The 18,354-nt window shown below is 38.1% G+C and overlaps 1 protein-coding gene across 1 annotated transcript in view; it reads right to left on the reverse strand.

Annotated features, from left to right (window-relative positions):
• The window catches only part of DENND6A (DENN domain containing 6A), a 32,135-nt gene extending 14,747 nt beyond the window's left edge, over positions 1–17,388 (reverse strand). Inside the window, exons 1-11 of the mRNA XM_081321941.1 lie at positions 17,035–17,388; positions 14,671–14,709; positions 14,551–14,593; positions 10,485–10,597; positions 9,041–9,121; positions 7,894–7,999; positions 7,515–7,594; positions 6,780–6,842; positions 2,953–3,008; positions 1,533–1,655; positions 495–590 (exon numbers count right to left, since the gene is read on the reverse strand). Coding sequence (XP_081178067.1) covers positions 495–590; positions 1,533–1,655; positions 2,953–3,008; positions 6,780–6,842; positions 7,515–7,594; positions 7,894–7,999; positions 9,041–9,121; positions 10,485–10,597; positions 14,551–14,593; positions 14,671–14,709; positions 17,035–17,223 — 989 coding nt within the window. The 5' untranslated portion in view covers positions 17,224–17,388. The remainder of the gene's footprint in view (positions 1–494; positions 591–1,532; positions 1,656–2,952; positions 3,009–6,779; positions 6,843–7,514; positions 7,595–7,893; positions 8,000–9,040; positions 9,122–10,484; positions 10,598–14,550; positions 14,594–14,670; positions 14,710–17,034) is intronic.
• Positions 17,389–18,354: the final 966 nt, after the last annotated feature.

Raw genomic sequence — 18,354 nt, forward strand, 5'->3', positions numbered from 1 at the left:
ACAGTATATGCTAAGCCACAAGTTGCTTCATCTTTTACATTTGTTTAATGGGGTCATTAACATTCCAAGCATTGTTTTGTTTCCGTGAGGATGGTTAAGCACAACACAATTTAATTTCTAAAAATAACTTGCACAGAAATATGTTTTCCATATTTGGATATTTAATCATTCTGAATAGATGACATTTTAAAGAAAATCCACAAAACGTATTATTTTACATTTCTTTTCCACATGGGAAAATAACATAACAAGCAATGGGTTTTTTTCCAATTCTCAATTTAAATTCAATTAATTATGGAAAGCCAAGCTGAAGAATATATTCCTGTTAAAACTGCCTCTGTTAAAATTTCCTAATCTTTTCAATCAATATTCCACCACCAAATTCAGTGAGACACTTTTGAGTAGAAAGGCATAAGGTACTTTGTCAAGCCAAATTATGTCAGAAAAATTACTCTAACAAACAACCTGTTTAACATGACCATACATTTACTTACGGGGTCTGTGTACGAGTGGTATAGTCTTTGAATTCACTGTCATGTATTGTAAAATAAGGTCTAAAATCACTGTAGTACTTCAAAGGTGAGATACAGCTGTGAAATGAACATACAGGAGATAAAAGTTTCAGTTTATTACATGTTTGCTAATTAATCGATAAAAACTTCCAAGATGTAGCAATTTTCTACTGTCTTTCAATATATAACTGAAATCCTGAACAAATGCAAAGTGCATCACCATTGGTTAAAGGAGCCATGGCGGTGTAGTGGTTAGAATGCAGTATTGTAGGCTAACTCTGCCCACTGCTAGGAATTTGATCCTGACGCATTCAAGGTTGACTTAGCCTTCCATCCCTCCAGGGTCAATAAAATGAGACCCAGATTATTGGGGGGTAATATGCTGACATTGTAAACTGCTCAGAGAGTGCTATTAAGCACTATGGCGTGGTATTTAAGTCTAATAATATGTGAAGTAAAAAGTGAAAAAACTGCCTGAGAAAAACACTGTGATGATTACAATGAAGTGAAAATGTACATCTGTATGGACAGGAAAAAAAATCAGGCTGCCTTGATGCATAACATAACAAGAAAGAAAACAGCCATGGTGACCTGTTGATGCATTCAGGTAAAATCTCCTGTCCTTCTCACAATTGCCTGGTACCTTTTTTTTGAGGTTAACTTTTGTTTATTAACATCTATTAGTATTTAATTTCAATATTTTTTTAAAAAATTATCAATACAAAAACAAGTATTATGTAACATTAATTACTCAGCTGGTTAAACTGGAAGCTATCCCATTTACTACCCTCAGCAACCCCCCTGCAGCTTCTAAAATTACCTATATATTTAGGGACACATCACATTAAGAGATGATCTGTTTAATTGTTGTTTATGGCTTAGGACATCCAATCCAAGTTTTCCTTCTGTTTTTTTTAAATAAAAACTTAAAGGCTTTTAATCCAGCTACACCCTTTCCATTTTGTGATTCACTCCAAGAGCCCCATCATACAGCTTTTTTAAAATACTCCATATGTTTACCTCACAAGCGCCAAGACAGTGTCTGAAGATTCTGATGGTGATGGTGCCATGACAACTAATGGCTCCCCTAACAATACTAGTTCCCACAGCATCTGGATGTGAAAGAACACTGGCAAGAAACATCTGAAACAGATTCACAAAAGTAAATATTTTTTTCCTTGCCTAGTTATAGCAGAGACAGCAGAACCAAAATTTGCAATGGAAATATAACCTTGGGTTGCACACTCAAGACTCGAGGGCAAAATAATTACAAAGCTTCTTGGAAAACACAGAAATAGAAAAGCTGTGTAGCTAAAGTGGGATTTGAACTTTTGGTTCAAACCATACAGTTGCCAGGTGCCTACATTTAGCCAGCTATCAGGACAAGATAAAAGCTGAATTCACTCATATTGCAGCATTAGCAATGGGAGATCACATAGAATGTTAAATTCTCAAGAAATGACTTTGATTTCTTTTACTGCAAACATATCTAGACACTTTCTGAAATACAACAATAACAATTTGCATAAAGGAAGCAAAGAAACAACAGGAATTGCTTTTCTAATTAGCGGGGAATTGCTTTTCTAATTAGCAGTTAGAGTTCCTCTCTAACCTCTATAGACTTATCTCACACAAAAAGAAATCTGACCAAATTCCAGTAACAGTATGTTAAAATTAGTGATTATACTGTGCATCAAACAAGGATGCGTAATTTTCCTGGACTGGGCTCAAGAACTTTAAGCAGATAGCAATCGCACTTAGACTTATATACTGCTTCACAGTGCTTTACAGCCACCTCTAAGCGGTTTACAGTCAGCATATTGCCCCCAACAATCTGGGTCCTCATTTTACCGATCTCGGAAGGCTGAGTCAACCTTGGGCCGGTGAGACTTGAACTGCCAAACTGCTGGCAGTCAGAAGAAGCAGCCTGCATTGTGCCACCACAGCTCAAATGCACAAATGGACATGGTATACGTCTCCTCCCCACCTCAATTTTGTCCTCATCTCTACAACACATGGTAGAAAAGCTTTAATCCCTACTAATCCAAAGAATGAGTAAGATTCATGCTTTCTCATTGCTATTAGAAGCAAGATTAAAGTTTATTTAATTTTAAAAGTTCTTCAGCAGTGACTGTAATGAAAATGCTGTCTCTCCACAGTTAAAGGAAAAGAAATAGCTATCTACTTTTACTGCCCAAATAGGCAATGCTAGCAAAAGAGCCAAAAACATAGGAAAATGACAGGACTGTTTCTTGTGAGAGCACATAAACAGCTACATATTATACAAAGATGCATATAACATAAATTTAAAAACTGTGTTTCATAGGATATCTTATCTCAGTCTCTTTGCTAATTAATCAATTCATGCTTCCAGTTCCTGAAACTTTGATGTAATGTGTGAACTTCAAGAAATCAAACCAAGATGCTTTTTAATCTTTACCTAAAGAGATCTACTTCACAGACAGTTGGCAAAGCAATGGAGATTTGTGAATCTGCCTAAAAAAAAGACAAAAACCTTGTGAGCAGAGTAGCACCAAACAGCAAAATAAAAAGTGTATCACGCTATCTTTGCAATAATGATCTTTTATAATAAGCTTATCGCATAAATCTATAAAGTGCCCTTCATTATATGCCTTACTTTATTTCTTAATCTGTATACCACCCGTCACAAAATTACCCTGGGCATTTTACACAATAGAATTCACACAACTAGTAAAAATAACAAAAGGATCAACTCAAAAGTAAAATACATGGCACGTATCAGAGAAGGATAACTAAACAAACTTACTCCCAACCAGCCATCAAGGAACCAATCACTACATCTATTCCAGGGGTTGCTGAAAGAACCAGGCTTTTATGCCTTTAACCCATAAGAAGTCAAGGTATCAGACCCATACAGACTTCAGAGGAATGCTGTTCCTCAGCATGTACTGAGAAGATGCATGTCCAGGGTCCCACAAGATGACATTGCTTTATAGCTGGGACCTGGAGTGTACCAACTCGTCCAGAACTTATCATCTGGACAGAAACAACAGCAGACAGACTGGCCCATTGGTAAACAGTGATATGTTCCATGGGCAAAATTGGGACCATCCATTATTATTCATGCGGCTCTATTTTGGATCAGAATTGCTTCTGAATGTTATAAGCTTCAAATAGAATACATTGCAAGAGTCCAAACAGGTGGTGATGATAGCATGGGTGACTGAGCAAAAAGGCTTTTCAGTCTAGGAAGGGACACAACTTTCACACAATATAGCCACAGCTACCATGAGTCTATAGTACATATCTGCTTCTGAACTAGATTTATTCCATTTCAATCTTTCCTTTAATGAATATATTTCAGCACCCTCCCTCAGCTGCATGGCTTTTGTTAAAAATTCAGAGTTGAAGTTTACAGATCAGAAAGGTGCCCAAGGGGAAGACAACTCTAAAGCTACTAGTAAAGCCTCTTTGAGGAATTTTATGCTTATTATCCTCTCCTTAACTCACCTTTCAAGTCCAAACAGCTGAGATGGGCAAATCTGGGCTTGCTGCAATGAAGGCTGGACAAGAAGCAATGGGTGGAACTATTACAGTGAGAGATCCAAACTTAAACTAAGGAATTTCCCAATTGTGAGAGCTACTAAGCAATCAAACAGCCTGTCTCTTGAAGTTGCAGGTGCTCCATCATTGGAGCTTTTCAAGAATATATCGGATAGCCTTGTATTCAGAATATGAGGATTTCTGCAGTGATCAAGAGTTTGGACTAGAACACCCCCATCTCCTTGATTCTATGAAAAGACGGTTTGAGAGCCCTTTATAGCATTTGTAATCCTGCATGTCTATGGAGATTCTATCATGCAGATCATAGTTATCCCGAAGGTGCTTTTTCATGAGGCAACTAGACTTTGTTTTTCTTTGAAGATGTTTTGCTTCCCATCCAAGAAGCTTCTTCAGCTCTGACTGGTTGGGGGGGGGGGAAAACGGAAGGATTTATATACCTAGCAGACAGCTGTTCATTCACATTCTTTTAGTGAGCCGCTAAAGCTACCTGGAGGCTCATCTGTGTCTTCAGGGTCACCTGAATAGTGCAGATGGGTGTGGAGCCTTCTTGGAAGCGCTGAAATGCCTGTGTTGTAGACTGGAGATAAGATGATGTCAGATCACTCCCCCTCTGTTGAGGGCTGTTCAATTTTGACATAGATGGCCTCTTTGACCACTCTTTCAAACCAGCGGTCCTCTCTGTCCTGCAATAATTGTAATCCTGCAATACTCTGATCAAAAGGTGATCTGAGCTTCATCTAAGTTCTATCAATGAGCTGTCCTGATTAAACAGCCAATACATAAAATTGATATACTTTGTCATATTTTTTATTAAAAAAGAAAGCTACCTGTCACTGTCCTATCCTGTGACTATAGGTTGTCTTGACCCCTTTGGTTAAGTCTGGTTCAATCCTTTCTTGCCCCTTGGTTGTTGCTAGTCCAATCACACTTCCTGGCTTCTGCTGCTTCCACCCAAGGCTTCTCTCAGAATCTTTTCTTGACCTTCCTTCACTGCTGCACTCAATTATGCTTTGCTGCCTCCTCCTACGAGAGGGGGTGGTGGGGGGCAGCTGCTGCTCTGCTTGTTTTCTGGTGACTCTTAACAGACTGCAGCTGCACTTCAGTCAGCCCAGCCTTCAAGGCTGCCTCCTGTATCCCCTCTATCTTACCATTTTAAAAAAGGGGGGGAGGAGAGTAGGGAGGGTGAGGGAAAACTAACCAATTCTCCTTGCTTTTCTAGCTTGTCATTTAAGGCTTAAACTTTCTGTTTGTGCTGTGGTCTCCAGGGAATTTACTTCACTTGGATTCCTCTTGGCATCACCCAATTGGACTCTTCTTCTCCTACCCTTCGGCTGAGTCTGCTGCAGGCAACTGTCTCTGGAATTTCCACTCCAGCTACCAAGGCCTTCACCCCACCCCACCCCCAATCACAGGCTTTCACATGCTGCTGGCTGCAGGTTCCTCATTTCCTCAGCAACGTTGGGCTTGCTTCTTGTGTTTATATGTCTCTTTTTCTCCTCTTTAACTTTTCTTTTTTCCATCTTCTAAGACTTTGAAATCCAGCCCTACCTCTCCTGCCAGTCCAGCAAGCTCCCTTTTTGAAACTGCGTAGCTTTTAAAGAGTGTGTTTCTCTTCTCTAAAATGGGCCCTTCTTGGTCTATCAAAGGAAAGGAAATGAGTTTTCACTTCCACGCCCATCCTCTTACAGTGTTATCTGTTTAACCAGAATCTCTTTCTCTATTAATCAGGCTTAGAAGCAGCTCTGATCACCTTGTAGGTCAGAGTGTTACAGGATTATGAATTGTTCTAAAGGCATCACATTTTTTTCCAACCATTTTGGGGTTGAGGAAAACAATGTGCAGTAAGCTGAAGAAGTAGGAGTCCCCCCCACACACACATTATTTTTCTTAAAGGCAGGATGATCTTTTAAAGGGATGGGCTGAAAATAAATGATATCCACAAGATTTATAAAAGTGAAAGTACTCTCTGGAATGATAAAATCTCCTCAATATTTAAATTATCAAAATTCCATTAAATAACTTTTAAAATGTGAAATGTTTGCATAGTAGGATCCATTTACAGGAGGACTCCTTAATAGCCAACCCTTTCTTCCTTCGTCTTCCTTTGAGGCTGAATAGCTCGTTTACCAAGTCTGACGGAGTGGGACAACTCGCCACAGCCAACTCGCTGCAGCCAACTTGCCACAGGACAATTTAACAATTCAAATTTAATTATTTAAAATAAATCTTAAAAATATTTTAATTTTTGTCACATTTAACAACAACAACGAAAGGAACCTTGGAGGTCTTCTAGTCCAACCTCCTGCTAAGGCAGGAAACCCTATACCATTTCAGACAAATGGTTGTCCAGTCTCTTCTTAAAAACTTCCAATGTTGGAGCATTCACAACTTCTGGAGGCAGGTGGTTCCACTGATTAATTGTTCTAACGGTCAAGAAATTAGTTCTCTAGTTCTATAGGAAATTAGTTCTAGGTTGCTTCTCTCTTTGATTAATTTCCATCCGTTGCTTCTTGTCCTGACTTCAGTTGCTTTGGAGAACAGATTGACTCCCTCTTCTTTGTGGCAACCCCTGAGATATTGGAACACTACTATCATGACACCCCTCAACCTTCTCTTCATTAAAAAAATTATACTGCAGAACCTGGGACTAAGGTGCTAGGAAATGAAGTGTTTGAAGTTAGATCTTTGTATTGAGGGAGTACTATTCTGCTAGTGAACTACCTGATGTGTCAACTGTAATACTTGAGTTGTTCCAGGCTTGTCATGACAGGTAGGAATCCGCACCTTAGGGAAAAAAATATGTATTCTTCATTCACCCAAAATGTTAACTTTAATTAGCTTTAAGCTTTAAGACATTGTTCAAGAAAGCAATACTTTGCTAGATTTACACCTGTGAAAATATACTACTCTAAACAGTTTCCTCTGTGTGTGTGAATGTGAACTAGGAGTCAATTAAAAATCAAAGTCCAGCAGTACCAATTAAAAAAACTATTTAAGTTGCCAAAGAGGGGTAAATGCTCTGCTTAACTAAGTTCATCAAAGTCTCACACAAAGATCAACTGAATAATCACTAACAATATCAAATGCCATTGCAGAGTTCATTAAGAAATGACATGCATGCTTACATCCCTCCCACAGTAACCAATTAAATATAGTGCTCAACTAAAAGAGCCCATACATCCTACAGAGGCAGACAAGTGCATCTTTTAAAATGACAGATCTACATTGAAAAACATATTTAGAAACACACTGTTCTTTTAGGATTTTACCTATACCAGGTTCTCCTGTAGGTACTCTTTTCCTTTTACTTGTGCAAGTATGAAATAAATATACATTTATAGGACTAAGGCTTTAAAAAAATGATACTGTTATACATAATAAACGTATTATATATAAAAACAGATATAGTTGGCTGAATTCAAGCGACAAACAAGAATGGAAGAAATTTAAAATTACCTTAATTACAATGCCCATAATGGGCAAATAGAGTGTTTTCCCTGGGACTGGCAGTGGCCATCGATCAATATCATTACAAGCTAAAGCAAAGGAGAAGTAATCAGATTTGTATAGAAAAGACTTTATTAACAATGGTCCCTAACATTTGTGAATAGATTTACTGAATTAAATCTAATCAAGTTCATGTGATAGTTATCAGATGATCTGGATTAGCTGATAAACTGGCAACAGCATCCTCACTAGTATGTCAGAAATAGCAATTTTGAAATCAAAGTCAATGTTCTTCCACTACAATTCACAAATTATAGACTGGTGAAAAATTATAATTGATATGCTTTTTGAAAATATACAATATCAGCAAACCATCAACATTACCAACCTGCTTCCAAGAAGGGTTCATTTTTCTCGAAATATTCAGGTGCAATTTGTCCAAGCACAGTGTTAAATAAGTGAATATAAGGCAGCTTGCTAATCAAAACTAAAGACTATAAGAGAAGCAAAATAATTTACGATTAATTCTTCTAAAACCACTGTAATTTATAATAAGCATCATATTAATTCCTCACTAAATTCAGATATTTTGCTTGTGCAAAGCCAACAGGAAATGTCAGAAACTGTGATTCTGGCTGTGGCTCACTATGATATTATAGTCACAAACTGAGTTACCAGATCATAAATAAGTGACTATAGGTATAGTACAATGGCTGAAACTTTGAGGACCAGTCTCCCTCATTCAGTGCCATCGGAACTCTGAATAGTTGCTGAACGAATGGACACAACCTGAGGACTGCCTGTATATATTTACTTCTAGGGGGTGCTATATTCATAAGCAGATTTTATAAGCTAATTAGATCAACATGTTCCAATGTGATTCGGTGGGAACACTAAAATTAAGCGATCTCACAGGTGTTCAACTATTTTTTAAACGAATACATTTTAAAATATTCTTTATTTCATTTGGGTAACCATGGACTGCATTCAGCTCAGCTAATGTCCATGAGTTTTCTGATAAAGTCAGCTTCATATATGAAAATAATGACAAATGTAGAACAGGACAATGGATAAGGTAAGGCAATCAGTTTGTTGTGTTTTTGAATGCCTTGAGTCAGTATCCTTACAGTTGTCCTAGCAATATTTCAGAACTGCTTTGCCCTTACCTGTTTCTCAGAGCTGATAGAGGTGGACTGGCCCAAGATCACTCAGATGGCTTTGTGCCTAAGCAGGACTAGAACTCATGGTCTCCCAGTTTCTAATCTAACTCTTTACACCAAACAAGGTCTCACTTATTTTGCTTACATATACCTAATTTCATTTGCTAAGACCCAAATATGTACTGCAAATAGCATTGTGATTTATGTATTCTGGCCTTTCAGATTAGCCAGTGTTTACAATTGGGGAGTGAATATTAACTCCTCAATCTTAAACATATTCTAGGCAAAATTTTCCACTGATTTAAATGGAGCTTATTTTTTTTCTTGAGTATATTTAGAAGACAACCATGAACAATTCAGCTAAAACCAAATTACCTTTTGAAAGTAACCTCGCTTTAATGTTTTGTCTTGTACTTGTCTAAAATACACATATCCATAAAAATATGCAGGATCCCTCTGTAAAAGAAAAAGAAAACATTCCAAAACACTGAATACTTTCTGAGTAATGCTGTGTACTTAGCAGGTGTTCTTTAAGGAACTTTTATTAAAATCACAGGAGGATTATTCAGGATAATTTACATTTTCAGACATGATGTCACTGTAAACTTTTTAACACATTCTAGATCAAGCCTATGAAAATTAAGAACCTACAGGAGCTAACATTACTACAATTACACAACATTCATTACACAATTAACCTACATATGTAATCCTCAACTTATGACCATAATGAAGCCTGCCCATTACAGTCATAATTCATGACAGTCATAAACCAGGTCACTTTTTTCAGTAGTCGTTAAGTGAATTCATTAAGTGAATCCATGGTAGTTAAGTGAATGCCACAGTCATTAAGCAAATCCATTGTTGGCTATAGGGTATTTTTTGCTGAAAACTGGAATTAAACATTGGCTTTGGGCAAAAACCAAATTGTAAATCTGTCACAGAACGATGGGACATTGCAAATGGCCAAAAATGCAGGCTGATTTGTCACGGACCGAAATGTGTCTTGGAACTTTGCAACCAGGTTGTAAGCATCTTTAGGGGTAGTCCATTATAAGTTTGAACAGCTGCTAAGCAAGTGGCCAAAAATTAAAGAGCTACTTGTATTTTATATACTTGTTTCTAACATTTTTAATATTTACAGAAGAGGAACAAGAATTGTTGCACAGATAATCTGCAATCTGTGACAATATTATGTCACTTATGATAAGTCTCCATGAAGGAAAAACAATGATTCCCCCCACCCCAATTTAATTTACACTATAGGTGCTTTGGACCACAATTCTTTATCAGCTTTACATAATTGTGAATTACATAATTGTATGTAATGTTGAAGAATACTATGCAGTACTAAAATTTTAATATGTAATTTCTGGTAGTTATAAAATAGTAAACAGAAGTGTTTTGACCTTTTACCCATTACAATTTGCCAGCCCCTGAACGGGTTGGGTATGTCCTGAGATTAAGTGGAGTTCAATAATTCCCAGAATCCTCTCAAGATTCAGGGACAAAGGGGTCCCTGAAGTCTAAAACAGCTGAATACAATAGCATTATAATTAGGTTCCCAAAAAAACCCACCCAATTATAAACACAATTAAAGCAGCTTTAATTATTACTATTTCAGCAGAAAGGATAATTAATATGTTCATCATTAAAACAATATGAAAGTTATTGGCCACACAATACAGGGCAATGCAGCAGTAAACAATGTCTTATCAGGTACAAAACTTACAATTCCACCATTAAATACCACCACAATAATTAGAATTAGAAAGACACCTTGATGCCTGGACAAGATAAAACATTCTACTTTCCCAACCTTCAAATAAATTGGTAGATCTCTGTCCAACTGATCCAGCAAACAGTGCCACGAAATCTCTCTGCTAGAAGACTGCCGAAACCTAAAAGAAAATTGTGTGTTTCCAAGGCAACCTAAGCCAAAAAGGAAAGAGGAGAAAAACAGCAAAGGACTATACTGAGTGGGTAATATTTTAAAAGAATATATGTAACTAGCAAGTGCTTCTAACAAATATTTGTAAGTTTTTAAAATGCTCCCTAAATGCCAAGCACAGTTTTAGGTAACTCCATGTGCAGAAATCAAACCTACTATGTTTTACATTGAGAAAAGGGTAAAGAAGCAGACATGGTGTTTTCTCCTGGAAGACTTTCTACTTGACAAAGTCCAAGTATGATGTTGTCTTCTCTTGTTGAATAAACACAAATACTATTGTTGCAGAAAATTATACCTCTTTTTCTCTGCCAATAAGGGGTGTCCACTGAATAATACTATGGTTGCTGCAAATTGTACCTCTTTCTCTGCCAATAAGTAAAAATCTCTGCCATATTATAATAAAAAGATGTCAAGATGGTGTGCTCAAAGCTTTTCTTGTTTTTAGGTGCAATTCACATTAAAAAAACATACTCTGTGGATACCCCTGCTACCAAGAGAATATAGGTATGCACATGTGACCACTTTGCACTCTAAAGTGGTCACATGTGCATACCTATATTCTCCTGGCACTGATTACTGTCTTTCAGGCATTAAAATGAGAATAATTTGCCTCTTTTCACTGGTTTACTAGGGTCTCCTTTAGATGCTAACTATCTCCAAAAGGACAGAAAGCCCTTAGAAAGCGGTATTACTCCATCTAAAGGAAACCCCATTGTCCTGCCTACTACTGATGTGGAACTGTGATGCTCATTTCCTTCTGCCTAGATCAGGGGTGTCAAACTGCCAGCCCATGGGCCAGTTCCGTCATGCGGAGGCCGCGCCCACCCCAGCTCCAGCAATGCAAAAAAAGTTGTGATACATCGTGACACGTCACGTGATGCAGCGAGTTTAACACCCGTGGCCTAGATGATCTAAGAAGAACCTGCAATATCTACTGAATGTGAGTCGCCAATTAAAATAATTGCAGATTAAAGCTTTGCATCAAAAACTTTCAGGGCAGCACTTTGTAGAAAACACTATTTTAACTTTAATGTGATTTTAACTTCATCTCAAATCAGATGAAACTGGAAATCCATACGCACTTCACCAGATGGAAGTTTCAAAAAATACCAAGGTATTTTTTTTAATATTCTAAATGCTATAAGAAAAATGAATATATTCCACCCAAAACCTCACAATGTAAATTCATAGTTATCAAGATTCATACTACAAAAGGTTTACACTTCTTATAGCTGCACAGATTTCCATATATAAGAACCCCCCATTTATATAAAATTCTAACCCTGTAAATTTTAAAAGACAAGGTAAAAACAAGCTTTTCTCTTCCTTCAGCATCAAGCTGATCAAAAAAAAATCCTTTCACTAAAACCCTTAATATAAATAATCTTAAAACAATGATACAGGCAGCATCTAAATGTAATAAAAAAATTGATTCTTAACAAAAGAAATTGTTTTAAAAAGAAAATACCACTTTAGCAACTCTTTTCACAAGGCTGAAATAATTTAAATTCTCTTTATAAATACCTAGGTAAAATATGATAAATAGTCAGAGGGGAGTTATATAACGATGAAGTATTCTGAAACATTATTAAATCATTATCACTCAAATTGATTCATATATATGGAATATATTTGAGCAAGCAATTTTAATCCAAAAAGCAAATTCAATCTAAACCAGCAGTCTCCAATCTTTCCGGCTTTCTGGACCAGTGGGGTGAGAGAGCAGATGGTTCTGCACGAGTGGTGGGCGAGCGTACATGTGTAGCTCCACTTGTGCAAGCAGCAGGCATGCACGCCTGTTGCTTGCGCAAATGGAGCTGTGCACTTGTGCAAACTCACCCACGACTTTCGCAGCCTGGTTCTGAATGGGCCATAGCCCGGTAGTGGGCACGGCTTTGGGGTTGGAGATTCCTGATCTATTTCTGGTAAGTGGTCTATAAAAAAAAATCTTTCTCTGAAGTAACATATATATATTCTAAATGCCAATAAAGAATTGCGACATAGCTTGGCCAAGGCAGAATGCTTCTATAGGAGTATACAAAATAATTATTACATTCTTTGAAACATTTTATGATGGAACGTTTTACAGACTACTAGGCAGTCCAAGCCAAACCCTCTCAAGCATGTTCTAAGCCTTTTCCTTAGAGGCTCCACTAATGTTTTCATAATAATGGTAATGAAGGTGACTTATATTTTTGAAAAATTAAGAATTGTCTACAAAATGTTTACCAAATTGCTGACAAAAAAGAAACCTTGTAACCTATATTCCAGGAAAACATCCAAAGTATTTGTAACAACTGACAAGCATTTTAATTTATTTAAAAAACATTTTAATACATTCAGTAATTTATAAACATAGTTTTATTTAAGTAACCTTATGCTTAGGTGCCAACCTAAACTACTACTCCGGGCTAGAGATTAATCTGAATCCTTTTGAATATTGTAAAATATTCTTAGCCGCTGGTATCCACAATTAACTAAGATGATGCCAAAATGACACAGGTGCCTGTTCTGATGATTCAAAGTATTTGTGTGATGATGTGATTACAAACATGTAATTTGCTTCTTCCCATTTGCTTCCTATGGATGCCCACATTCTTAATTATCATTTGTAATATTATATGTGTTGCCTTCAAAACAGTATAGTCATCTTAAGATAGTTCAAGCAGCCAAACTGTACATAGTTTGAATATATATAAAATTTCTAAAATGAAAATTAAGAAATGTATCATACAAAATACTGAATAATCTCAGTTAAAAATTTGTAATCACTTAAGCCAACAACTACAGTTCATTATGTAAAATTCCAGGTTCAACTACCACAAATACTTCAAGATTTTTTTTCATCTGCACTACAAGCATGTAATTTTAAACTAAGTGATTTCTAATAATTAAGATATCTGCAAAACTCTTACTTTCAGTGCAAATTGAAATTATTTTTATGGAATGGATGTAAGATGTTTCCAGTACTATATTGTGCACATTATTGAGGAGCAGATTTCACTGATTTCAGTAGGACTTGCTTCTGAATAGGTATACATACAATTGTACCTACAATCTTTGTGTCTAGACATTTGCAGTGTACGTACGTGGTGGGTATCAATGAAATCAAAATGACAGGTACAAGAGTGCAGTTGAAGCCCCACCTCTTTTGACATATGTTGCACACATGAAACACATGAAGAAGGGGCAGGGCTTTGATTGCCACATTGTCCCCACCATTTTGATATTACTGATCCTCCTCTGGATGCATCTTTTTGCATCTCTGCATTGGTACCGTTGAGTTTACACGCAATGCTAAGTTATGGTTTGCTTAACCACAATTACTGACTAGATTAAAACTGGGTGCATTGGCACAACATACTAGGTCATACTTTATAGACTAAATGAATTCTCATAATATGCAATATTAAAAAAAACAAATAACCTTATGGCTTAGTACAATGTATGCCTTAAGCCTACCATCAATATTAGTAAGATTATGTGAAGCATTGAGAGGAAGTTTCTGGACCAAGCAAAGTATTTCTCAAAATTTCCTCCTGGGAGTATTGAGCCTGCCACATTTCTTAGAAGCTCAGCACGCCTTTTTGAGGCAATGTCTAAGTGTTCAGGGCAGACATGCACATATGCAGAAGGCACTTCTGATGGACAAGGCTTCTAAGCTGTGACCCTGAACTTTTAAGAAATGCAGCCTTCTGAATACTACTACAAGCAGTTGTGAAGAAAATCCTCTTCCAAATATTTTACATAATTCTGGCATCCAATTATACCTTCTAACCCAACAGCTTTTTGACTGTCTGTGAAAGTATACTTATCACTTATACTTCACTTGATAAAACTGAAATAAAGACAAAATAATAGCTATTGCACATTTCTAGCTAAACAGGAATAACTTATACAAACATATATGTAAGTAACATACATATCTGATTACCTGAATTGGAATCTGGGAAAGACAAATAGCAAATATTGGTTTTCTAGGGGAGAAAAATAGAAGTTACATTTTGGAGGGGAAAATGTATTTTATAAATGTCTTCTTAATGGTTTTACTCACCTCTTTATCCGTAAGTTTTGAATGCTGTGGATATATTACCTGTGAACGAGAATCTCTATCAGTCCAGAAACGAAGGTACTCTTATTATCACATAGTGCACAGGACCAGGTACCAATATGACTGGGCCCTTGGTTATTACCAAAAAGGAACATACACACTGCTTACCTATATTCCTACAGTAATTCAAAGATACCACATATTCAACACCAAATGCCTCCAATAAGATTTTTCCAAATTAATATTTCCCCAAGCAGTTCCAACAACAATCATGTCAAATAAAGACCTGGCATGCTTATAACCTATTTTCCCTGGCTTCCTTACACAAATTAATACTTATCCTTAATTATTATAGTATTTTTAAAAAAGTGTTAAACTGTCATGCTTCATTTATTAAATCTATAGCATTCTTCTGATTTATAAAAATATCTTTTACTCTAACTTGGGCTCCAAACAGTTTTTTTTAAAGGGGGAAGCTGGAGAAATGCTTTTTTGGGGAAGTGAGCCATCCTGTCCCTAAGAAAAGCAAAATCCAGTTGTGGAAATTGAGAGGATAAGGGAAATGGATAGAGAACCGATTAGACTTCTGCAACTTGTTATAATATGTATGGAAAATTCCAAATGTGCTCATCAAATCCAAAAGCTCACCAACCTGGGTCCCTAGGCTACTTAATGCCCAAAATCTATGTTCATGAATGTTGTTGAGGAAAAAAGTGTTATGAAATTGTGACTTGTCACAAGATGTTTATTATTTCATTAAACTCTAACTTAAGATCTATTTAGTAAATACATGTCGCAATTCCTTTTTCTTCTAACAGCTCTCAGAACTATGGAATACTTAATACTGGGTTATTATTTATTCAATAATAATAAAAATAAAATAAATAATAAATAAATAATAAAAAAATTAAAAAAATGGGGTTAACTAATCTATTTAGTATGTGGCTGAAAATTATAGCAACTGAAATCTTACACATTTGGAGGGCATCAGGTTAGGAAACATCACTATACTACAATCTTAGTGATACAGTCCGAGAAAACTGTATACAGTTTTCAATTTGTAACATAAATTTATGGAGACATTTCAGAAGTACAGACCAGGGCAGATAAGAATGGTAAGTTTAACAACATAAATGTCAGTCTACGTCTATCAACACTAAGCTGCATTGAATAAAATTACCCTTTACCCCTATTCCTTTTCAACAACAAAAGCCATGGTTTTATTTCCAGCTAGGCCAGGCCAGAGCAAACTCATGTTTAGTAAACTCTTAAGGACGGAAATTAACTAGCCTGATGCATATATTTAACTCCTGCCACATGCTCAATTACTCCTATTTGAAACAAAACCTAACCACAAATATTAATATTTGTGATTAATATTAATCACAAATATTAGCTTAATACAAGTAGCAACAAACAGAACATTATAGTTTCAATGTGGCTTCTAGGCAATTCATTTGCAACCGCATATTCATTCAAATCCCAGATTATCTTTCATTTTCCTGTCTTAACTGTTCCATTCTTCCTTGGCTATTCTTATCTCTTTAACTATTTAGCACATGGTATGAAGGCTCGGAAGGCACACAATTCAGCAAAGACACTGAACAGTCATGACCAGAAGAAATGGGAGACCTGCAAACTGCTGCCTCTGTGATTGCACTGCTTGTCCTGGGAAGTTAAACACACACACACACATACACACACATCTATCTGGAAGGCTTAATAAGCCTTAATTGTGGAATAAAACCATCAGCAATGAGATCCAATGTGTGGAGTTCTTCAGGCAGGTACCTATATTTCTCAGGGATGTCTCTAAAAATTACAGCCATTCTGAACACCACATTTGGACCAACAGCCATATAAATAAACCAACATTACATAAGTTGCCATTAAGCAACCTGGAGCATTTTAGAAGGGCAGAAATGAAACCCATAGGTGAATCTATTTGAAAGGGTTTTTTTAAAAAACAAAAAACAAAAAACCTGTTTATTTTCCAGCCCGCATGAAAACACTGCTTGTATTAAAAGACCTGCGAATGAAAACCCCAGACAGAAGGGTTAGTTGACTATCATTCAACGGCAAGCGGAATTCTTGCGCTAGTTGTTTGTTGCACCAAAGGGGGAGAAGAAAGAGCCTCTTCCCGCTTTCTGGGCGCCTATCCTCTGCAACCCACCAAACGTCGTTCGCCGCCGCCGCCGCCTCCGCGGTCCCCATCTCCTAAAAAGCACAAGGCAGAAAAGGCACTCCTGGCTTTCTGCCCCGGCAACCTTCGCCTAGCCCGCTTTCCCTGGCTCGCCCGAGGACCGGCTGGCACGGGCGGAACACCCGACCTAGCCCCCTCGCGGCGCGGCGTGGCGCGTCACCCACCTCCACAGCTTGGCCGAGCTCCAGATCAAAGCCCACCACGCACACGCAGTGCAGCCAGGCCGAGAAGCGGTCCCAGGGCAACACCGGCGGCGGCAAGGACGGACTGGGCGAGCCATCTTCGGCTTCCTCCGCCCCTGGGGAACCCGCCAATCCTCCGCTTCCGCCCTCGGCCGGCTTCTGCAGCGACATGGCGGGTCGGCAGGGTTGCGGCGTCGGCTCCGGCACCGCCTCCGCCGCAGTCTCTACACCCGGCCGAGCTCCTCTCCTCCTCAATTTAAGAGGCGGCGCTGCCCCTTCCTAGCCCCGACTCGAGAGGAAGAAGGGCCACGTGACGCACGTCTCGTTGGGGCAACCCTCCCCCACTCTCTGTGGGAAAATCCACAGCGATTCGAAAGGAGGGACGTGGAAGAGTCCAAATTAGTAATGGGGGGGGGCCGAATGGAGCGAAGGGAGGGGACTAAAGTACAGTTGCGCGGAGGAAAGGAAGTTTCTAAAGCAATGTGATACGAAGGGAAGATGTTGAAAGGTTCTCTCCCCTCCCCCTTTTATGGAACGCAAGATTCTTGGGAAACAGCAAGGGTGCTATGGATGCAGAGAAATGTCCTTTTTTTCAGCATCCCAGTTAAGTTCAGTCCAGAACGTGTGGGTTTAAGAACTGGTTTCTTCAATTGGACGCATTGGTATTCCAGCTTGGAGGACTGGAAGATCCCGACAATTGGTCTAGTACCAATGAAGGAGAATATTTGTAGCTCAGGGTTGAAATGGGGGGGGGGGGGTCCTTGGTGCTCTCTGAGCTTGCTTGCTTGCAGATGTTTCATTACCCTAGCTGGGTAACATCATCAGTGCTACTAAGGAGTGTTGTCAGTTTATATTCTGGTGTCTTGCTTGTCTGTCTGATGATGTTACCTAGTTAGGGTAATGAAATGTCTGCAAGAAAACAAGCTCAGAGAGCACCAAGGACTTCTCAATTGATCTAGTTCTCTGCAGCAAGACAGACTTCCTCTCTCCACTCTACTGATGCTTTATAAATGGATAGGACTTTTCACTGTTGATGAAATACTGTACTGTAATTTAAGTACCAGGGACGCGGTGGCTCAGTGGGTTAGGATGCTGAGCTTGTTGATCAGAAGGTCGGCAGTTTGGTGGGTCGAATCCCGAGTGCCACGTAACAGAGTGAGTGCCTGTTACTCATCCCAGCTTCTGCCAACCTAGCAGTTCGAAAGCACGTAAAAATGCAAGTAGAAAAATAGGGACCACCACGGTGGGAAGGTAACAGCACTCCGTGCGCCTTTGGCGTCTAGTCATGATGACCACAGGGAC

This window comes from Vipera berus, assembly GCF_964194415.1.
Source record: "Vipera berus genome assembly, chromosome: 2".
Classification (NCBI taxonomy): domain Eukaryota; kingdom Metazoa; phylum Chordata; class Lepidosauria; order Squamata; family Viperidae; genus Vipera; species Vipera berus.